Source organism: Rousettus aegyptiacus, unplaced genomic scaffold (genome assembly GCF_014176215.1).
Source record: "Rousettus aegyptiacus isolate mRouAeg1 unplaced genomic scaffold, mRouAeg1.p scaffold_m13_p_6, whole genome shotgun sequence".
In the NCBI taxonomy this organism is placed as follows: domain Eukaryota; kingdom Metazoa; phylum Chordata; class Mammalia; order Chiroptera; family Pteropodidae; genus Rousettus; species Rousettus aegyptiacus.
The window spans coordinates 102,815,741-102,840,804 of NW_023416309.1; the positions used below are offsets into that span (position 1 = coordinate 102,815,741).

Here is a 25,064-nt window from a genome sequence, read left to right on the forward strand (position 1 = left end):
AACATATGGGGAGCTATAAAAGCAGTTCCATTAAGGAGGTTTAGAGTGATAAATGAATATATGAAGGAATTGAAAATATCACAAATAAACATTCTAACTTTATAGCTCAAGAAATTGTGGGGGGGGGGACAAATTAAGCCCAAATTTAGCAGGAGGAAGAAATAAGATCAAATTGGAAATAAATGAAATAGGAACTAGAAAAACAATAGAAAAGATCAAGAAAACTAAGAGTTGTTTTTTTTCAAAAAGACAATTGACAAATCTTTGGCAAGACTAAGAAAAATAGAAGATTCAGAAAAAATCAAAAATGAAAGAGGAGAAATTATAACTGACACTATAGAAATACATAGGATCATAAGAGACTACTAGGAACAATTATATGCCAACAAATTAGGTAACCCAGAAGAAATACATAATTTCCTAGAATTATACAACCTGCCAAGAATGAATCAAGAAGAAATAGAAAATCTGAACAAACTAATAATGAGTAAGGAGATTGGATTAGTAACAAGAAAACCTCCCAACATGAAAACCCCAGAACCAGATGGCTTCACTGGCAAAATCTAACAAACATTTAAAGAAGAATTAACACCAATCCTTCTCAAACTCTGCCAAAATATTGAAGAGGAGCGAATACTTCCAAATGCATTCTACGAAGATATCACCCTGATATAAAAACTAGATAAAGACATCAAAAAAGAGGAAACTATAGACCAATATCCCTGATGAACACAAATGCAAAAATTCTCAACAATATATTAACAAATCAAATTCAAAAACTCATAGTGGTGCGATTTATCCCTGAGATGCAAGACTGGTTCAACATACATGAATCAATATACATGACATACCACATTAATAGAATGAAAGATAAAAATGTTATGATCATTTTTGATAGATGCAGAAAAGCATTTGACAAAATACAACATCCTTTCATGATAAAAATCAACAGATTGGGTATAAAATAAACATATATCAACATAATAAGGGTCATATACAACAAACCTATGGCTATTATACACAATGGAGAAAAATTGAAAGCTTTTTCTTTGAGTCAGGGTACCCAATATCACCACTGTTTTTCAACACACTGCTGGATATACTACCTAGAACAAGAAGGCAGGACAAATAACATGCATCCAAATCAGAAAAGAAGGAGTAAAATCATCAATATTTGTAAATGACATGATCTTATGTATTTTAAATCCCAGAATCAACTTAAAAAACTGTTGGATCCAACCAATGAATTCAGTAAAGTCGCAAAATGTAAAATCAGTAGAAATCAGTTGCATTTCTGTATACTAACAGTGAAACATATGAAAAAAGAAATAAAGAAAACTGTCCTATTCACAATGGCATCAAGAACAATACAATACCTAGGAATAATTTAACCAGGGAATTAAAAGATCTGTTCACTAAATACTATCAGACTTTGTTGAGGAGAAGTTATGACAGATACCACCAAAATAAAGAGGATTTTACAAGAATATTATGAAAATTATGTGACACCAAATTTAATAACCTAGAAGAAATGGACAAGTTCGTAGTAATAAAAAACCTTTCTAGACTGAATCGTGAAGAACTGGAAAATCTAGATAGACCGATCAGTAGTATTGAAATTAAATCATCAAAAACCTTCCACACAGTATATTCCAGGACCAGATGGCTTCACTAGTGAATTTTACCAAACATTCAAAGAAGATTTAATTCCTGCTTTTCTCAAACTCTTCCAAAAAATTGAAGAAGAGGCAATACTTCCTAATTCATTTTTTATGAGGCCTAATATTATCCTAATACCAAAACTTGGTAAATATAATACAAAGAAGAAAACTATAGACCAATATCTCTCATGAACACAGATGCAAAAATTCTAAATATGATACTAATGAATTGAATACAACAACATATTAAAAAGATTATATACCATGACTAAGTGGGCTTCATCCCAGGGGCACAGAGATGGTTTAACACAGCAGTCCCCAACCTTTTTGGCACCAGAGACCGGTGCTCCTATGAGAATCTAATGCCTGATGATCTGAAATGGAGCTGAGGCAGTGATGCTAGCACTGGGGTGCCACTTCAAATACAGATAAAGCATCACTTGCTCCCCTGCTGCTCACCTCCTGCTGTGTGGCCCAATTCCTAACAGGCCATGGACTGGTCAGTCTATGGCCTGGGGATTGGGAACTCTGGTTTAACATATAAAAATTGATTAATGTGATACACCACATAAACAAAATAAAGAGTAAGAATTATATGATCATATCAATAAATGCAGAAAAAGCCCTTGACGAGATACGGCATCCACTTATGATTAAAACACTTAATAAAATCAGTATAGAAGGAAAGTACCTCAACATTATAAAGACCATATATGACAGACCCTTAGCTAACATTGTACTTAATGATGAAAAACTAAAACCTTTTCTCTATGATAAGAAACAAGGCAAATCTGTTCACTATCACCACTATTACTCAATACAACATTGGAGGTCCTAGTAAGTGCAATCTGAGAAAATGAAGAAGTGTTACTGTCACTATTTGTGGATGACATAATCCTCTGTATATAAAACCCTAAAGATGCCACTAAGAAACTACTAGAAATAATAAACAAATACAGTAGTTTCAGGATATAAAGTAATGTTAAAAAATCCATAGCATTCTATTCTTGCTTTGGCAGCATATATACAAAAATCCATAGCATTCCCATACTCTAATGAATTTTCAGAAAAAGAAATTAAAAACAAACCCCTTTTGCAATTGCAACAAAAAGAACAAAATACCTAGGAATAAACCTAATGAAACATGTGAAAGACCTATACAATGAAAACTAATAAGATACTATTAAAAGAAATTGGAGATTTGTTGAAAGAAATCAAAGACACAAAAAATGGAAGGACATTAATGTTCATAGATTAGAAGAGTTAACATTGTTAAAATGCCCATGCTACCCAAAGTCGTTCTAGAGTCAATGCAATTTCTATTAAAATTACAATGGAATTTTTTACAGAAATAGAAGAAACAGTCCTAAATATTGAATAGAACCACAAAGTCCCTGAATAGCCAAAGCAATCATGAGAAGAATAAAACCTAAGGCATCATACCTCCTGATTACAAACTATATTACAAAGCTATGGTAGCTAAAACAATATGGTATAAAATAGACATATATTAATGGAACAGAATAGAGAACCCAGAACTAAACCACCACATATGTGGTTAACTAATATTTTATAAGGGAGCCAAGAACATCCAATGAAGAAAGCATATTCTCTTCAACAAATGATGTTGGAAAAACTGGATAACCACATACAGAAGAACGAAATTGGACTCATACCTTACATAATTCACAAAAAGTAATTCAAAATAGATCAAAGACTTAACATAAGACTTAATACCATAAAACTTTCAGAAGAAAACATAGGGAAGAATCTTTTTGACATTGGTTCTGGCAGTGATTTTTTGGATATAACACCAAAAGCACAAACAACAAAAGAAAAATTCAACAGCTAGAACCACATCAAACTTAAAAGTTTCTGTTATGCAAAATTAACAACAAAATGAAACCTATAGAATGGGAGAAAATATTTGCTAACCATGTATCAAATAAGGAGTTAATATCCAAAATATAGAGAGAATCTATAAACTCAACAACAACAACAAAAATCCAATTTAAAAATGAACAGAGGATCTGAGTAGACATTTTTTCAAAGAAGACATTAAATATCGATGACAGGTACATGAAAAGTTGCTCAACATTGCTAATCATCAAGGAAATGCAAATCAAAACCACAATGAGATATGACCTCACACCTGTAAGAATGGCTAGAGAGAACCTGTTGGCAAGAATGTGGAGAGAAGGGAACGCTTATACACTATTGGTGGGATTGCAAACTGCTTCAGCCTCTATCGAGAACAGAATGGAGGTCCCTCAAAAAACTAAAAATAAATATATACACTCTCATACTTATTGCAGCATTATTTACAATAACCAAGATATGGAAACAACCTAAGTCTCCATCAATGGACGAATGGATAAAGAAGATCTGGTATATTACATACAATGGAACACTATTCAACCATGAGAAAAGAGGAAATCCTGCCTTTTATGACAACATGGATGGACCTTGAGGACATTAAGTGAGATAAGACAGAGAAAGACAAATACTGGATGATATCTCTTAAATGTAGAATCTTAAAAAATGAACTTAAAAAGAGTGGAATGGTGGTTACCAGGGGATGGGAAGTGGGGAATAGAAGAGATGTTTAAAGATAGATACTTGCAACTAGTAGATAAAAGAGACCTGTCTATCTAATTCACAGAACAGTGATTATGGACAACAAAACTGTATTATAAGCATTACATTTTCCAGAGACTAGATTTTAACTATTCCCACCACAAGAAGAAATGATAATCATGTGACATGATAAAGATGTTAGCAAATGATGCCGTGGCGAGGCAACCCTTGGTTGACCTCAAAGATGGCAAGAACCTTGTCAGTTCACAATCCCTTATTTTTTTATTTTTTACACCTACAGCACCTGGTCTTCCCAGGTGGTCTCCCATTCAAGTACTAACTAGGCCTGACCCTGCTTAGCTTAATACGTTTACACTTTAAAATTATACAATGCTCCGTTGATTATATCTCAGTTTTTTAATTAAGAGAAAAATAAATGTATAAAGAGCCAATTCTGATATAAAATATTCTCTTTACTGTTAAAATCTTAGTTTGGGTAATGCTTTCTTTGGTGCACTGCTTTTCATGATAAACAGTTTTAAATGTTGGACCCAACGCCTATAACAAGTCTAGAGCTAAAGACAGAAAAAGCTGAAAAGTCAGAAGAATTGTAGAAAGGAAGGAAGGTGTACTTTAGAAAAAAATAAAATAAAAAATCTGTTTCAACATGTTGGAGTTCCACTAATAGTACACCAGATGCCAGAGAATGAATAGTTGACCTCAAGGGTCTTAGTCATTACTTTGCTTCCTTCTTCTTTGGATTATAGCTAATAAAAAATTATAAAAATTTACAAATAACTAAATATTATTGTCTTTCTGAATTTCCACTTCCTGGCAAATTGAATTGACCTTTATCTTGCAGATAATAAAATGGTGTATAAAAATAGGTTGATGAAGGGAGTGAAGACATACAGAGGTGAGTGAGAAGCATGTCAAGAATAAAACAGATCTTCAAGCTTTTGCACTTCCTTATCTAAAATTTCTCTTTTTCATTAATTGGATTGCTACTTGTGTTACTCTTTTTTTATGAGCTGGCATTCTTAGTTGTACATGATCTATTTGTGAAAAGAACCTACACTATTTTGTCACTGTAGCAAATTTCAAGTCTTACTTAATAATAAGAAATTTTTGTAATGGTTGTTTCTTTGTTACAGTTCATCAGTCTGGCCTGCTCATCTCTTTCTTCTGGGTAAACTCATCCTAGAAAATGCAGTAGCACTGTTTTCTGGGACATTGACAAGGAGAATTTTTATATTCCCAACTTATTTTTTAAATCACTTCAAGAACTTTATGATGCTATTGCTTTTTTACTTCCTATTTGTGTTGGTTGAATGATATAACCAAGCATTTTCCCCTCTCTCTTGCATGAATACAAATATCTTTTATTCTTATTCCTTTCTTTCTTAAGGAGGAAAAGTTAATGTCTCTAAAATAGATGATGCTCTTGAAACCATGGGATTCCCACTTGAAGAGGAAGAAATTGAGGAACTATGCAGTAACCTGCCAATTGATGGTGAGCATTTCAAGTACCAGGGCCCTGCAAGAAAATTTTTCTTTCTCTATGAGAACATCTTAAGTATACTTGATAATTTCATGAAAAGAGCTGGAAACCTATAGAGACTGAATCCTAAAGAATGTAGATATATTATCTCTTAATATTAATCTTAAATATAAATCATTGTTTATATTGCTGCTTTCAGAGTCCCTATGCCAGAGAGAACCAAAATGAGATGATGGTCAATGTTGGGATTTAAAAAAAATAAATTAGAAAAAAAAAATGAAAAGTACATTCACGGAGTAGGAAAAGAAAATTATGCAAGAATTCAGAGAGCAACAAATAGAAATAAGGGACAAAAGGGAAGTGCTGAAAAGTGTTAAATGTTTTTTGGACTGTTGTGAAGTATGTGTAACTCATGCCTAATAATTATGGGTAATAAACTCATAGGAGTCAAACTTTAGATTATATCCAAATGACCCACCACTTCAAGATTGTGATCAAGTAGGTCTGGGGTGGAGCCCATGAATCTTCATTTTAAATAAGCAACCTCTACAGTCAATTTTGTTGAATTAGCTAAACTTTACAATACAGAACAAAATATATATACTAATATATTTATCTGGGATTAGTTTTTCGCATGATTTTTAGCAGGAACATCTGGTCAAAGCATTCTATTTAACTCTTAGTATGCTGAGCAATTAACACCTTAAGATAATTCTGAAGATTGATTAAAAGTTTGATAACCATCCCAGAATGCTGGTTTACCTAAGCTTATCTAATAGGATCCGATCGTATTTGAAATCAAGACTTCTTGTTTGGCAAAAAGTGGTCTCCTATTTCTTGTCCAAGTCTAATCCTTTTTTTTATTATTTATTTTTTTTAAACTCTGTGTGTAACACATGAGCCAAGCAAGACTATGTAAAACTCCTGTAGGAATTAGAATATGTTTCCACTCTAAATTATCTATAGGGCAGTTTAGCTGAATGTCTCCAAATAAATATTACTGCAGTTTGCCTCTGCTCTGTGAAATATTACTAAGAGTCGAATTTTAAAAATACAATCAAAGATATAACAATAAATTAAAAGAATCCAAAGAACAGTGAGATAGTAAAAATACTTTAAATAAATTTCTGTTTTGATGCAATATTCTATTGTTGGGTCTGAAGTGTTCATAACCCAGTGATTGCTTTGATATTAGCGCTTGCTGCTACAGAAGCAGAGACTTCTTATCATTTGCTATTGTATCCCCAGCACTAAGAATGGGACCTTGCAATGTCATAGGCATCCAGCAGATATTTGATGAATTTAAAAAATAAAAAAAAATCAACCTTCATTTAGATGCCTACTGAGACCTTCCCCTTTGGGACACTGTTAAGTTTTGGCACACCCTCAACTACTCAGAGCCACTGAGAAGAAACAAGATAGCTTAGACAATCACAAAAATTTGAGAGACAACAAAGAACTCAGGCTGAACTTAACAATAAAGTTAATCTCCTACATGATACTATTCTGTGCAGAACTAAAAGAGGTGGCTGTTTTATTTAATATGCATAAACCAACAAAGAGAGTCAAGAAAAATGAAGAATCAGAGGAATATATTCCAAGAAAGAACAAATAAAACTTCATAAAAAGACCTTAATGAAAAGGAGATAAGTTATTAACCTGATAAAGAGTTCAAAATAATGATCATAAAGATACTCACTGAGGGCAGAACAGTGCATGAACTAAGGATTTCAACAGAGATACAACATATAAGAAAGTACCAAGCAAAAATCACAAAGCTGAACAATATAATAACTGCGCTGAAAATTTCAGTCAAGGGGTTTGACATTAGACTAGATCAAGATGAAGAAAGGATTTGTGAACTTGAAGGCAGGGCAGTGTAATTCATGCAATTAGAGAAACAAAAAAGAAAAAAGAATGGAAAAAAGTAAAGATATCTTAAGGGACTTATAGAACACAAGCAAATGAACCAATATTCGTATTACAGGGGTCTTGGAAGAAGAGAGAGAGAAGGGGCAGAAAACTTATTCAAAGGAGCAATGGCTGAAAATTTTCTGAGGAGAGAAACAGACATCCATATCCAGGAAACTCAGATAGTTCCAAATAAGATTAATCCAAGGAGACATACACTGGGATACATTATAATTAAATTGTCAAAAGTTAAAGACAAGGAGAGAATCTTAAAAGTAGCAAGAGAAAAACAACTTATTATATACAAGGGAACCCCCTTAAGATTATTTTATTTTTAAGCAGAAACTTTGCAGGTCAAAAGGTAATGCCATGATACATTCAAAGTGCTGGAAATAAAAACTACCAACCAAGAATAAGCTACCTTTCGATTCTGTCCTTCAGAATTGAAAGAGAAATAATCTTTCAGACAAGCAAAAGCTGAAGAAATTCATCACCATAAGACTTGCCTTAAAAGAAATATTAAAGGGACTTCTTCAAGCTGAAACAAAAGGATACTAATTATTATCAGGAAAACATATGAAAGTGTAAATCTCACTGATAAAGGTAAATACATAGTTAAATTCAGAATGCTTGTACTCTAATGTTGTAATGGTAGTGGTAAATCACTTATATACCTAGTATGAACATTAAAGGAAAAAACATTAAAAATAACTATAACTACACTAATTTAGTAGGTACACAAAGCAAAAATATGTAAGTTGTGCTATCAAAAATATAAAATAAGGAGGAAAGTAAAAATGTGTACCTTTGGTATGCATTCAAAGTCAAGTTCTTATCAGTTTAAAATAGACTGTTATAAGATGATTTATGTAATCTTCATGGTAACCACAAAGCAAAAACCTAGATACACAAAAGATAGAGACAGGAATCTAAGCATACCACTACAGAAAATTATAAAATTACAAAGGAACAAAGCAAGAGCAAGAGAAAGAAACAAAGGAATTAGGAAACAGAAAACAACAAAATTACAATAAAGTACTAACTTTCAACTATAAGATGAAGAAGGTCAGAAGATCTAATGTAAAACATGGTAACTATAGTTGATAACACTATATTGTATCATGAAATTTGCTGAGAGTAGAACTTGAATATTCCTACCAAAAGAAAAAATAAATAAATATGTGAGGTGATACATGTGTTAATTAACTAGGTAGGGGAATCCTTTCACAATGTGTGTGTGTGTGTCATATCACTATGATGTACACTTTAAATATATGACTAGTTGTTAACTATACCTCAGTAAAGCTGAAACAAAACAAAACAAATGAAAATAATTTTCTCATCCATTCTGATGAGTAACACAAAAAGGAAAAGTTGAATGAATAAATGTATTGATCATATATAGATTGTTTTCTTTTTCAACCTTATGCTTATGTAGTATAAAAGTAAACTATCTAAAAATAAATAAAGTAAAAAAATAAACTAATTAGAAAAAAACTCTAGAAAACTGCTAGTTTCTACACTTTACCTCAAAATCTAAGAATTTTATATAATAGGACCTGTATTAGTCTGCTCTGGCTGTCATAACAAAATGCCATAGTCTTTGTGACTTAAACAACATAAGTTTATTTTCTCACAGTTCTGAATACGGGAAAATCCAAGATCAAGGTGCCAGCTGATTCAGTTTCTGATGATGTTTTTCTTTCTAACTTGCAGACAGCTAGCTGCCTTCTCACTGTGTCTTCACATGGAAAAGAGAGAGAAAAAAAAGAGGAATAAAGGGAAAGAGGGAGAGAGGGAGAGAAATATCTTCCTCTTTTTATAAGCCCTGCTTTTCTGACTTCATTTAACCTTAATTACCTCCTAAAGATGTTATCTCCAAATACAGTCACATTAGAGGGTTAAGTTTCAAAATATAAATTGAAAGGGACACAATTCAGTCTATAGTAGGACTGTATCTAACTTTTGTCTTGTCTTATAGATACAAGAAGAGTTAAACTAGCTAAACTTCTGGATGAAGTACATGAATTTCTAGGTGAGTGAGGAGAAGGGATAAGAACCCATAATAAAAATAATCTCAATACATAACAAAAGAAGTTATTTTAAAATTGTTTTCAGTTATCCTGTTCATAACATTACTCCTGTCATTATATCTCTTTTAATTAGTCATATACACATAACTAAAGAGACTTTATAAACTAATGTTATTCATTATTATAATGAGTTATTACCTACATCTGATTTAAAAGACTACAATGTAATGCCTAAATAACAAGCCCTATATTCTTTGGAGTTTTTAAATGATATCATTTTTTTCTACTCTTCTAATAGCAAAATGGCAAGGTAAATTATACATATAGTAATATAACCACTGTGAATAAGCTCATAGTTCAGGCAAAGATAAAACAATAAATTAAAGATTACATCCTGGCAGAATTGTTTACACAAGCAAGTTCAGTGGGCTGTTCTGGAAACACTAACATGTATGTTGTTTGTTCCTTGTTCCTAACACTAATAAACTCTGTTTTACCAGAAAGAAGTTTTATTTCTGAATTCTCCTTCTAATTCTATATAAGTAGGTAATAGCCGATGTTTTCATTGATTTTTATCCTGTATATAAGGATGATATGTAAATGTAGTTGATTTTATTTTATTATTACTATTAATACTATTACTATTATCATTATTATGTAAAGTTTTAATTTGATCTTTTACCAATATTTTCTTTTTTAAGGGAACGAAGTTGACTATGATGACATGGAAAATATTTTGAAAACCATAGGCTTGAGACATCAACTGCAGGAAAATTCTATGTTGATGAAAAGTTTGCCACTTGATGGTAAGCAATTTAATTTACCAATGAGGTATTCATCCACCCAATAAAAAAGGCAATTGGTTGCCATTAAGTTCTAGAAATTATACTATGCTCTGAGTCACACAGGTGAATAAGATAATGTACAGATCCTAAAAGGACTCAATGTAGATATGGACAGCATATATAAAACAAAAACAAATACTATACACTCTGTGTATAGTGCTATATTATTATTAAGATGTACTGCTTTGAAAGTACATAGGAGAGATTAGCCAGCTATGCCTGGAGACTCTAAGACTTCATAGAGTGGATATTATTTCAAATGAGCCTGAAAGTTTTGAAAGTAAGAGTGGCAAGAACTATAAATAACAGCATTGATAAAGGCAAAGAGGCATACCTGATCATTACAAGTTTGGGAAATCATATATAATCTCATGTTGATATACTACAAAGTACACGGTGATCTTCAAATCATGTGAAGTACTTTTTTAATTTGACTCAACCTAATTAATAATCAGATATACTCCATCTGTGAAATGAGAATAATAATAATGCCTATCTATGATATGATGGTGAAGATAAAATGATGGATATGAAACTATGAAAATGTTTTTAAAATATTTAAAACATAAAATAAAGATATGTTTTAGTTTTAAAAATCCAATTACATTTATTAAATAATTTCTTTAAGTATTTTTCTAGATTCAGGAGCTATGAAGATATATGCCAGAGTCTTACTGCTCAGAACAAAGTCTTTTCATTTCAAAGTTCATAATCTAATTAAGTAGGTAAGACAAAGATACATATCTTTAGCTTTTAGACAAATGTTGCAAACTACATATTTACATTTATCTTTGCTGCTTCCTAAAATGCTAAAAGGATGTAAAAGAAATTGAAAAGGCATAATGTACAAAAAGACTAAGAGAAGAGTAGAGAACATTATAGTATATAAGGTGTCGATTGAATTTTGAAAAATAGATAGTAGATGAAAGACCATAAAAGGTGAAAATTGAGTCTGAAGGGAGAAGCAAACAAGAAGAAAGCCACTTCATGTCACGAAACTGTAAAAGGCTCAGGAAGTGGAGGCTCCTGGTACCTCTAAAGTCAGAGGGTGCAGAGGAAGGGAAAAATGGCATAGGTGATCTATCCCTCTTGCGACCAAATCAAAGTTATGACAGAAACACAGAGCAAAGAGCAAGTTAAATCTCCTGGGATCTAGATGAACAGAAGCACTACAACTAGAGAGAGAATCAACTTACAGTGTAGAAGGTGGTGAAGACACAAGGCTGCCTGATCCCAAGCAGCTGAGTGGGACAGAGGCTACAGCAGCAGCAGCTGGTAGCTGCAGACACCTCTTAAAAGGGCCGCATCCATTAGCGGACTTTCTTGGAGACAGACCTGCTCGCTCTGAGCACCAATGCAGGGTGGGCTGTACAGGGGGCACCAGGGATTTACAGGATGACACTGAGTAGTCAGAGTGAGGTCCAGAGGCAAGGCTCTCTCTCTGGCCAAAGTGTGAGCGGTATCCATTGTTCCTCTATTGAACCCTCCCCTGCTCCCAGTGTGTGGACACAGTGCCTCCATAGCTGAAACGTCATTGAACTGAATAACAGAGATCGTTCCACCCAGAGGATTCCCTGAAACCCCACCTCCCCAACTCACAGCCCCACCCAATCCACATCCAGGTATGTCCTAGGAGAGTCGGGTGCTCCTTGCTGAGCAGCACCAAGATTCTCACTGGTAGCAGCTGGCCTCAGTTTCTGGCATGGTTTTTTGTGCAACTATAAGCACAGCATCTGTGGATTGCTTGCTGAATCTTAACAGGTAGCCCTGGAGAGGCACAGGCTGGGGCTAAAAACTTGGCCTGCAGCTGAACCCCTCTCAGGACTGTGCCATTGGACACCTACTACACAAAGCCACGCTAATAAGACTGAGAGACTTGAGCTTTGCTTAGTATATAGAAACAGACACAGAATGGCAGCCAAAATGGGAAGACAAAGAAGCAGAAACCATATGAGAGAACAGAACAGAGATCCAGAAATAATGGAGTCAAGCAATGTAACAGATGCAGAGTTCAAAACAAAGGTTATAAAGATGCTCAATGAACTTAGGGGAAGCATAAATAAATTAATGAGAACTTTAACAAAGAGATAAAAATGGAAATGGAAATTATAAAAGGGAACCAGTCAGAAATAAAGAACACATTACCTGAGATGGAGAATATTGGAATAAACAGAATGGATAAAGATGAGCATCAAACCACTGATATAGAAGATAGGGAAGCCAAGAATACTCGATCAGAATGGCAAGAAAAAAGAATCCAAGACAATAATAATTTAAGGAGCCTATGGGACACAATTAAGTGTAAAGTATGCATGTCATAGGGGTACCTGAAGGAAAACAAGAAATTTAAGAGCTATTTGAAGAAATAATGATGGAAAACTTCCCTAACCTGGTGAAGGAAATAGACATACAACACAAACCCAGGAAACTCAAGGAGTCCCAAAAAAGATGAACCCAAAGAGGCCCACACCAAGTGACATTATAATTAAAATGCCAATAGTTAAAGACAAAGAGAGAATCTTAAAAAGCAGCAGCAGAAAAGCAGTTAGTTACCTACAAGGAAGCACCTATAAGACTGGCAGCTGATTTCCTAAATGAAACTTTATAGGACAGAAGGGCTTAGCACAAAATATTCAACGTGATGAAACCCAAGATCTACAACCAAGAATACTTTCTCCAGCAAAGCTATCATTTAGAGTCGAAGGACAAAGAAAGAGCTTCCCAAACAAAAATAAGCTAAAGGAATTTATGAACACCAAGCCAGTATTGCAGAAAATGTTGGAGGAACTTCTTTAATAAGAAAAAAACATCAAAAACAGGAATAAAGAATAGTAATAACTACATTCCTATCAACGAGTACCTTACTTAAAAAGGAATTAAGTGCTCCAACCTAAAAAGGAATTAAGTGCTCCAACCAAAAGGCTGAATGGATAAGAAAACAAAACTCCTATATATGCTGCCTACGAGAAACTCATTTCAGATTAAAAGACACACACAGAGTAAAAGGAAGGGGATGGAAAAAGGTATTGCCTTGATGGATATAGAGAGTAATGCACTAAATAAAATAAGTGAGACAGAGAAAGATAAATATTGCATGATTTCACATACATATGGATCTAAAGAAAATTAAAAAATGGAAATAAACAAACTCATAGATACAGAGAATAATTTGAGGGCTACTAGATGGGAGGCAGGTTGGGGGGACAATAAAAAGGGCAAAGGGATTAAGAAGTACAAATGAATAGTTACAAAATAGATATGGAGATATAAAGTGTAGCATAAAGAAAATAGTCGATAATGTTGTAATAAATATGTAAGTGGGAAGAAGGTACTAAATTTAGTGGGGTGATCACTTTGTGAATTATATAGCTCTCTAATCACTATGCTGTACAACTGAAACTAATATATTATTGTATACCAACTATAACTGACAAAACTCATTGAATTGTACAATGTAAATATGAGCAACTAATTGTCCATTATGTTTCAGTAAAGCTGAAAAAAATACAAATAAAAATAAAGTTGGAATGTGGGATATGGTTTAAAACAGAAGAAAAAATTGGAAGTCTTATAAAAAGAGCAATTTGGTCTACAGATCCCTTTCTTCACTCTACAGCCAAACAAGTATTCCTTATTTAAGCATCTAAGAGACTTATTCTCTGGCAGGGTTAAACTAAATATCAGATACCTGGATATCAGACTCAGCCAAGAGTGAGAGTGAGTCCTCTACTGAAACAGGGAGATTAAATGAAAGCCAACATATTGCATGGTGAGATTCTTCCAAGTTGTCTTCTCTCACTGGCCTACCTAAATGCTGGCAGTGAATTCTATTATCCCTCATTCAGATATTGACATCTGCAGCCTGCGACAAAAAGATAGATATTGGCACTTGTACTCCTGAAACAAAAACACCTTACTCTTAAATATAAACAACCAAAGATCATATGACTTATAAGAAAGGTCTCTTACATGAGAGACAGAAACAAGAATTGGCAGAAAAGAAGAAAGTTGCGGGAAACAGTCAAAGGAGAAAGCAAGAAAATAACTCAAAACAATTTAGACTAATATCCTCAGAAAGATGAGAAAGGCCATAGTTAGGAAAAAAGAAAAGAAGGGTGTGCAACCAGATAGGAGGCACTATTAAAAAGGAACACTTAGAAAACAGGAAGAAAAAAAAAAGCACTTTGAAAAAAAAGCAACATAAATTTAGAAAATCATTGGAAGGGCCGAAAGATAAAATTGAATATTTAGAAAAAAATACAACAAGTGGAAAATAGGAGAGAAAAGATAAGAAAATCAGTCCTAGAAATTCAGGAAATATACACCAAGGAAATAGAAAACAAAAATCAGAGCAGAAATAAATGAAATAGAGAATACAGAACAATAGAACAGAGCAGCAAAATTGAATTGGTTATTTGAAAAGATGAAAAAAAATTGACAAATCTTTCACTAGATTTACCAAGAAAAAAAAGAAGCCTCATAAATTATAAACAAAAGTATTTGTAAAGAATTTTTCTCAACATTTCAACTGATACCGCAGAAATAGAAATATTCATAAGAGACAACTATGAATAATTACATGACAACAAATTGGTCAAGAAATGAGTATATTCCTATAACTATACAATCTACCAAGACCGAATCAAGAGGAAATAGAAAATCTGAACAGACCAGTAATGAGTAAAGAGATTGTATCAGTAATTAAAAACTTCTCAACTAATATAAAATCTCAGGACCAGATGGCTTCACGGGTAAATTCTACAAGAATTGTAAGAATTTAAAGAAGAGTTAATGCAAATTCTTCTCAAACACATCCAAAAAACTGAGGAGAAGAGAACACTTTTTCAAACTCATTTTATAAGGCCCTGATACCAAGGCCAGATAGGATACTACAAGCCAATATTCCTGATTAATATATCCTTATGATGGAATATTATTCAGCCATAAAAAAAAAAAAAGAAAATCCTGCCATTTGCAACAACATGGGTAAAACTTGAGGGCATTATGCTAAGTGAAATAAGTCAGAGAAAGACAAATACTAGATATTCTCACTTACATATGGAATCTGAAAACACTGAATTCATAGAAGCAGAGAGTGGTTGCCAGGAACTGGAGGTGGGAGGTGGAAGAAATGCAGATATGTTGGTCAAAGGGTAGAAACTTCTAGTTATAAGTGGAGTAAGTTCTAGGGTTGTAATATAGTTATGTAACATAACTATAGTTATAGTATGGTGACTGTAACTAACAATATTATATATCTGAAGTTTTCTAAAAAAGCAGGTCTTAAATTTTCTTACCATAACAGCAACAACAAAAAAAGGTAATTATATGAAGTAAAGTATGTGTTAACCTTTTTTTAGTAATCATTTCATATAATATACATATCAAATTACCATATTGTACACCTTAAACTTATGTAATGCAGTGTGTCATTTATATCTCGATAAAAGTGGGTGGGGGTCAAGAAACTACTGGAGAATTGAATCTTGACGTGACAGCATGAGCAACTCTACTGACACCTGCTGGTGAAACTGGAGAAAATTATTTTTAAAACAACCATTTAAAGACTAGAAATGGGCCTAAGAGCAAACAGCAAATGAAAAAAACATCTATTCAAGGAAATCTTTTAAAATTCAGTAAGAAGGCAAGAGTCTGTGGTACCTGAGCCAAAATCAGTCTCTTTACTCCCTCCTAGCTCTGAGGCAGAGACTCCACTCCAGACCGATGCCGCAAAAAAACACAGAACTCCCTCTTCCCCTAACTCCTAGTCAAAGGGCTTTCTTCCTGGGGGGATCAGGACTTCAGTGTTTCTCACCCTGCCCCTGGCTACCTATTGCTGAAGCTAAGTTCTGGAAGGGGACTCCCTTCTTCTACCTAGCCCCACTCATGGAATAGAAGTTTTACCTTCAGCATGACTAAGTAAAAATACTGGGGTCCCAGTTGCCCTTATCTGAGCTCGTGATGCAATGAGAGGAGAAGCCAGCTAAGAGGATTTCAGACTGCTGATCTTTCTCCTCCATCAAGCGCTCAGCTCCTGAAGCAAAGGTGTCACTCTTAGAGAAGCTTACTAATGTCCCTCCCCAAGCTCCAGGGCCCTGGCTCAGAGATTTTGCCTCAGGGTGGAAGCAGGCCATAAAACAGAGTTTCTGTCACTTTCAGAAGGAACTGGCTTCATTTGCAACAGAGCTCTAGAAATTCAAGCCTAAAAGTATTTTCAAGAACAGTAGAGGTTGTGGAAGGCAGTTGGAAGATGTGTGGATTTAATGAAGATACAACCTAAACTATAGGCTGGATAGCTTGCAGGGAGAACCATGACTAAGACAATTTGGAGGAACCCTCCGGGAGTTGGAACAAATATCAAGTACTGACTTCAGAAACTATTCCTTCAAAAGAGCCAGAATTTGATTGGAACAATTTATGGACGAAGACCTTGTTGAAAACAGCAGAGAAACAAGGTGGCATTTAGTGGAGTTTAACAGCTGGATATGGTCAGGAAAAAAAAAAAAAGAAGAAGAAGACGAGAGCCCTACCCAAAGCTGTGGGCATACTCACAACTGTGCATACCTGAGAAATAACATCAAGGATGCACAGTTGTGAGTATGCCCACAGCTTTGGGTAGGGCTGTATGTGTGTGGGTTGAGGGGGGAGGCACTAACCAAAGATAAACTTCAGAAAATAACCCAGCCACTCACTTAAACAAATAAAACAAATAACAATAAACCCAGACAGGGGTTACTAGTACTCAGAGTTGGTTAAATATATTTTCTAAAATGTCCAGTTTTCAACAAAATATTATGAAGCATGCAAAGAAACAGGAAATTATGATCCATACACCAGAGAAGGTGGGGGGCAGGCAATAGAACTGTATGTGAGAGTAACCAGATGTCAAATTTAACAGAAAAAGCCTTTGAAGTAACCATTATAAATATGTTCACAAAACTAAAGGAAACTATGATTAAATAAGTAAAGTTATGATAACAGTATTGCATCACAGAGAGCATATCAAAAAGAGATAGAATTTTTAAAAAGAACCAATTGTAAATTCTGGAATTAAACAGTACAATAACTAAGTCTGTTTTTTAACTCACTAGAGGAGCCCAACAGTAGATTTGAACTGGCAGAACAAGGAATTAGAAAACTTGAAGATTAATTGGTAGAGATTATACAAGATGAAAAGCAGAAAAAAGAATGAAGAAAAATGAACACAGCCCCGGAGAAATATGGTACACCATTAAGAATACCAACATACAATAATGGGAATATCAAAAAGAGAGGAGATAAGGCAACAGAAATATTATTCAAAGAAATAATTATGGAAAATTTCCCAAATTGAAAACAGTCTACACATCCAGGACATGCCATGAACTCTAAACAGAATAAGAGAACCACAAACGTCATTAAAAAAATGCTGAAAGTCAAAGACAAGAAGTAAATCTTGAAAACAGCAAAGAGAAAACAGTGTATCACTTACAAGGGAACCCCAATAAGGGGTCTTTTCAGCGGAAACAATGGAAATCAGAAGTCAGTAGGATACATATTCAGAGTACTCAAAGAACAATCTGTCAACCAAGTATCCTGTATTCTGTAAAGCTATATGTTTAAAATGAAGGCAAAATAAAGGCATTCTCAGATAAATAAGAATTGAGAGAATTTGTTGCTAGCAGATCTACCTTAGAAGAAATACCAAAGGAATTTCTTAGGCTGAAAGCAAGTGGCTCCAGAGGATAATCTGAAGAAACTGCCAGAGTATGTGATTTTCCAAAATGAAAGTATAAACCAAAAAAGAGGAAGATGCCAGAACTGAGAACACAGGGAATCCAATACAAGAGTGAAATTAAGAGAATTTCCAGGGAAATGATAAGGGAAAATCTCAGGATCACAGCTATGCGTAAAGACTACTAAAGAAATTGTTCGTATAGAAGAGGAGAATACAGTGTTCTAGGTGGGAAGTCTCCAAGAGAAAAAAAAAGTGAGAGGTTAAAGACTGATAGAATATCTAACATTTTTGAACATATTAAGAGATTTTTCATTCTGTATAAGAATAGGAGATTAATTACATAGATACATTGAAAACTAAGCAAAATGAAAAAAATAAGGCAATTGTTAACGTCAACACAAAATTTTGAATAGAAAAGGAAATGTAATTATAACCTAGTATGTAATAAGAAGAATCTACTATTGCTTTCATTATAATATTTATATAGTCATGATAATCAGCATTTAATTTCAACCACCAACACCACCCCCAAAAAAGTATTATCATCATCATAATGGGATGACAAGAGAGGGCAAAGGTATGGGAGAAAGGGCAGGTAAAGGGCAAAATCCTCACCTTTGACAGAAGAAAGTCTGTTGAATGATATCAAAGACTACTCATTGATTCTCGCTTGAAAGTCTAAAAGCAAGAAGCTGAGCTGGGCCATCAGTAATGACAGGAAGAAGAGAAAGTCTTGTTGGAAGTTGCTTGTACTTCCAGGCTTTTATGAGGCCAGGGTGCTGAGTTTTTCCATGGTCTGAGTGGGAGGTGGACAAGCTTGACATATGACCATTTAGCAATTATTTTGTTATTAAACATATATAATTTTATTATATTATTGTCAGAGAATACATTCTATGTGACACTGATCCTTTGGTAGTTTTTTAGGATACCTTTATGCCCTAAAATAAGTTTTTTGAGGTGTTCGCTCAAAAAAAGTATGTGCTCAAAAAAAGATGTATGTTCTGTTAGTAAGTGTACTTAAACATTAATTGCCCAAGCCTTGAATATTTCTTTTATTTTTGTTAGCTTGATATATCAATTTTTAAATAGAGGTGTTAAAAAATCTCCAATTATAATTGTAATAGACCTATATCTCCTCGCAGTTCTCAATTGCTGATTTATATGTTAATTTCTAAGGCCATATTGTTAGGTCCATACATATTTATGGTGAAAATATCTTTTGTTCTATAGATCCTCTTACAGATATATAACATCTTTCTTTGCCCCTTATGGTATAAGTTGCCTGAAATCCTATTTTCTCTGGTAATAGTATTGCGACGTCACCTTTTTTTTTTGGTTCATAGTTGTACTTCTGTGTCTTTTTGTTCTGTATCTTATTAACAACATATTGTTTGACTGTTTTTTAATATCATCCGAAAGTTTATATTTTCTAATTGTTAAACTCAATTATAATTATTATTATTATGTAAGATATAGTTCTGCTATCATTTTTCATAGTTTCTAATTACTTTTTTCTACCTTTATACTTCCCACTAGATTCATTGAGTTTTCTTCTACAGTTTGAAAAATTATACTTGTCCTTAAGGCCTATATTCATGGTCATTACCCTACTGATTTCTTAAACTTATCAATTTATACCTTCCCCCAAATAAGGGTTTTAGCACTCTCTCATGTCTCATTTGTCAACTTACCTTGCCTCCCACCCCAATCATGTTGGTATATATCTGGATTATTATAGACAATTTACTTCCCCTTTTGTTCTCTGTATCTAGACTTTTTTAAAAATCAGCAATAAACTTTACCACAATATATGATCATTTTTCTTTTCCATACCACTTGTATTACATCTCCTAGATTTACTTTACTTATTGAGTACTTCCTTTTAAAAAGAATTTTAATATGAGTCTCATGTGGTGAATATTAAACCCAGAATCCCTGAGAATACTTTTATTATGGCCTCATGTTTAAATAACAATTTGTATGTAAGTTCAAAGGTTTTAAGTATTGCAAATAATATTACTCTACTGCCTTTCGGCATCTGGAATTATTGCTGAGAAATCTGATATCCGTCTGGCTTTTCTTCCTTTATAGATGACCTACTTTTTTCTTTGAAAGATTTTAGAATTTTACCTTTTCATTTGATATTTTTAAAGTTACTATAATGTGTCCAGGTTGGGGATTTTCCTTATATCTTTTACTTGAATCTATTTGAGCCCTTTTATTATAAGATCTTTCATCTTCTTTTATTTTTTTATTATTTTTTAGGCAAGGCAACTCATGGTTGACCTCACAGATTGCAAAGACCTTGTCAGCTTACAATCCCTTTTTTTTTTATTTTTTATGCCTACAGCGCCTGGTCTTCCTAGGTAGTCTCCCCTCCAAGTATTAACCAGGCCCGACCCTGCTTAGCTTCCAAGATCAGATGGTATCAGGCTTGTTCAGGGTAGCATGGCCATAGATTTTTGTCTTCTTTTAATCCTGGAAATTTTCATTGTTTCAACTGTCAAAAAAAAAAAGTGAGTAGATTTACTAAAAGCTTTTCCCATTGGTCTAACTGTTAGTTAGAATATAAATTTTAAATTTTTTTGAGGAAAATTATAAGAATTGTTCTTGATGAAATAGATGAGTTTTGCATTATTTTAGCAGGTTTCCTTATCAATTACTTTATTGTGCCTTATCTTACAGCCTTTGGAAAGTTGTATAAGCATAAGTTGCTGGATGGCATAAAGTCTCTCAAAGGTGAGTGAGGAATCAGATAAAATTGAGATTCCTTATGTATTGGATTTATTTTAAAAAAACTACATTTACATTTGGTGATAATAAAATTGTTATTCTAACTTGTTTATTTATTGTTTTTGTCTCATCATTTACTATAAAAAATTCAAACATAACTACCTTTGAAAAAATTATTTTTGTCTTTATCACTGCATTCCAAGTCCTATTTTTTGAATCGAATTATAAAAGCAGTTTCTTACCAGAATTTATCAGACTTGCCTGATTCTTTGTGTTTTTTTCTTATGAGTGTCTCATAAGAGCTAGAGCCAAATCCTCTGGATGCAAATGAGGAGCAGGTTCGGTTTTTCATTTCCATGACAACTCTAACTTAATTTTATCATTCCTTTGATTGTTCACCTTCTAATTAATGCATGAACATGCCTAGCATTTTTCACTTTGTCATGATTCTTTGCTTTTCTCATTCCTATCTTCTTTTTTTCTAAGGAGTGGAGCTTGATGTTAATAAGCTAGACCCCTTCATGGAAAATATGGGCTTTGATCTTGAAAAAGAAGAATTCCAGGACTTGATAAACAACCTGCCCATTGATGGTGAGCTGCTCCTTTAGTGAAACTTTAGGTTCATATATTAGAATTTCTAAAAATGTGTTTAGAGTTGTGCAGAAGCATTAAAAAAGAAAGAGATAATGGCCCAATCCTCAAGAATTCATCAATTCATGCAGTGAACTTTATTAAGTGCCTAATTTACATAGCTATTAGGAATATAAAAATGAAGATGACAAGTTCTCTAAGATTTCAGTTTTGTAAGGAAGCATACATGCTTACAGGTGGTCATAATACTATATAGTTGTGCTATAATACTAAAAATGTATTCAGTAAACTTCTAAAGGAAGGAAGAGCTAAGTTTTCCAGGAAGGGGATTAGAGAAAGATTTGTCAAAGATGTGTAGAAATTATCCAGTTAAAAAAAAATTCCAGATGAGGAAAGCAACTCATACAAAAGCCTAACATCATGCAAAATTATGAATGTTAGGAAAGCAGCAGGTATTTCCTTATGGCTAGAAGGTATACTTCATGCTGTAAAATAGCAGGAAACAAGGCTGGAAAGTTGGCCGCCAAGACTGTAAAGACCGTAAACCAGGCTTTGGAGTTGAGCCTTCAGCCTCTTGAGTTAGTTTTAGCATTTTGTGCCTTTCTAGGAATTTGCCCATTTCATCTAAGTTTTCCAATTTGTTGACATGAAGTTGCGCATAGTATTCTTTTTAATTATCCATAATCCTTTTAATTTCTGCAGATTAAGTGGTGATGTCCTCCCTCCTGATTTTGATCTGTCTTTTTTCTTTTTATTTGGTTAGTCTAGCTAAAGGTTTGTCAATTTAGTTGATCTTTTCAAAGAACCAACATCAATTTTCCCTACTGATTTTCTAGTTTCCATTTTATTGATTTCAACTCTAATTTCTATTATGTCCTTCTTTCAGCTTTCATTGGGTTTAGCTTGCTCTTTTTTTCTGGATTCTTAAGATGAAAGTTTGGATTATTAATTTGAGCTATTTCTTCTTTTCTAACACAAGTGTTTACAACTATAAGTTTTCCTCAAAGCATCATTTTTGCTGCATTCCAAAATTTTGATATGTCGTGTTTTCATTTTTATTCAGTTAGAAACTCTTTATAATTTCTCATGTAATTTTTTCTTTGATCCATAGATTGCTTAGAAATGTGGTTTTTAATTTCCAAATATTTGTGGATTTTCCAAATTTCCTTCTGCTGTTGATTTTGAATTAGTTTCAGTGTGGTCAGAGAACATATTTTTCTATGATTTCAATCCTTTTAAACTGAATGATACTTATTTTATGGCCTAGCATATTATCTATCCTAGGGAATATTCCATGGACGATAATATTGTTCAAGTCTTCTTTATCTTACCAATTGTTTAGTTGTTCTATCCTTTGAGAGTGGGATGTTGAAGTCTCAAACTATTATACTTAATTGTCTATTTCTCCCTTCAATTTTAGCCTTCATCCTATAGGCAGTGATATATCTAGAGTATCTCTCTTTTGGAAGTCAATGCTGATGGCAAAGTAGAGGGCATTATTGGAAGCAAAGACTCAAATTTAAAAGATATTGCTATGGTACAAGAGATGGTGAGTGAAGGCCTGGTCAAGGGAAGTGAACTTGGTGATGGATAAGAGACTGATTTGAGAAAGACCTTAGAATTAAAATAAAGAGGCTTGGTGACTGATTAAATGTGAGTTATGAAAAGAAGAAAAATTTTAAGAAAACAAAGAGCACCTGATTTTAGGCTAAGTTATCAATCTTATAAACTAATTTGAGAACTGAAGAAGAGGCTCAGGTTACAATGTCAAGAGTAGTTTTAATTTTAGACATGTTGAGTTTGAGATACCTAGAGAACATTCAAGTAGATCTATGTATGAAGATGGTTGGAAATGAATTCTTTATAATTTATCTTGTTTTCTCTACCAAGAAAGTTAGCAGTCCACAGATTTAGCAAAGCTTAGCAACGTGCCAGAGTATGGATAAAATTATTAGCAGACAAAAAAAGAAAAGCAAAAAAAAAAAAAATGGAGACAATATTTGATAAGGAAAGTTTGAAAGAAAGCAAATAGAATAAGGAGGAAAATAGTATTAAGGGAAAGATACAGAACAGGACAAGTAATAACAAGTGTTGAAGAGGATGTGGAGAAAAAGGAACCCTCATACGCTGCTGGTAGGACTGCAAATTGGTACAACCACTATGGAAAATAGTATGGAGGTTTCTCAAAAAACTAAAAATTCATTTACTATATGATCCAGAAATCCCTCTACTGTGTATTTACCCTAAAGACTGGAAAGATATATGCACACCAGTATTCATAGCAGCATTATTCTCAGTGGCCAGGACATAGAAGCAACTGAAGTATCCTACAATAGATGGTTGGATAAAGAAGCTGTGGTACATATATACATACAATGGAATATTATTCAGCTATAAGAAGAGACGAATTGCAGTTTGTGACAACATGGATGGATCTTGAGATAATCTTGCTAAGCAAAATAAGCCAGACAGAAAAAGTTGAAAACCACATGATATCACTTATATGTGGGATACAAATATAAAAGCAACAACCAAACATGACAAACAGAGCCTCATGGAAATGGACAGTGGACTAGTGGGTACCAGAGGGTGGAGAGGAGGTGAGAGGTAGATGGGGTAAAAGGAGTCAAATATATGATGACAGAAAGAAATCTAACTATGGGCAGTGAACACGTAATGCAATATATATGTGACTTACTGTTGAATTATACACTAAAAACTTATTGTATATCGTTTATCAATGTCACCATAATAAATAAAAAACAAAAAAGTAAATATAAGAAAGAAGATGGTAAGAGAAAAGAAAAACTTATTTTGACAGACTGAAAAAAAGATATAAAAAAATTACCTAAATTCTGAACTACTAGAAATAAGTTCAAAATAGAGACTAGCAATAATTCCTAAAGTAATTTGCCATTATATCAATCACACCTAGCATATGGTCTCATGATAGCATGACCTACAATTATCCACTAGGAAAACTTTCAAGATAACAACCCTCATGAAAAACAGCAAAATCCTGGGATTCATCCACTGATTGCACTGATTATATGGCACTGTGAAAAGAATTTGGAATTTGGAATAAGACACAGATTTGAATCTCAGGTCTGAAAATTCTGAAAGATTGGCCAAATTACCCACGTTTTAGTTCTCTTTTTTTTTAAAGAAACTAATAGGTACCTTTCATAAATGTCTAAGTTCCCAGCATAGAGCTTAATACCTAGTAGGCATTTAATAGTAGCTTTTATTACTAGTAATAATAATGATCAATATGCATTCATCTCACCACAGTGCAACTTAATTGTGTCTGCTCTGACCAGAAGGAAGTAACTTTTCCATGGGCTAACTTTTTCTTTATTACTGAAAATATATAATTTCCTTGCCTATAAAAGGGTATAGATTTTTTTTGTTACCCTAGTTTTCAGGTATCTTGCAACTTTATTGGAATGCCATATAGTGATTTTGGTTATGGAAGTATCAATAATCTCCCTT

At 33.5% G+C, this 25,064-nt stretch overlaps 1 protein-coding gene and 1 pseudogene across 1 annotated transcript in view; one reads left to right on the forward strand and one right to left on the reverse strand.

The window, feature by feature from the left end:
• The window catches only part of EFCAB3 (EF-hand calcium binding domain 3), a 112,770-nt gene that overhangs the window by 27,545 nt on the left and 60,161 nt on the right, over window positions 1-25,064 (forward strand). Inside the window, exons 15-20 of the mRNA XM_016128035.2 lie at window positions 5,101-5,154; window positions 5,647-5,751; window positions 9,632-9,685; window positions 10,385-10,489; window positions 20,934-20,987; window positions 21,468-21,572. Of these exons, the coding sequence (XP_015983521.2) occupies window positions 5,101-5,154; window positions 5,647-5,751; window positions 9,632-9,685; window positions 10,385-10,489; window positions 20,934-20,987; window positions 21,468-21,572 (477 nt within the window). The remainder of the gene's footprint in view (window positions 1-5,100; window positions 5,155-5,646; window positions 5,752-9,631; window positions 9,686-10,384; window positions 10,490-20,933; window positions 20,988-21,467; window positions 21,573-25,064) is intronic.
• LOC118604181 lies at window positions 20,590-20,708 on the reverse strand (annotated as a pseudogene).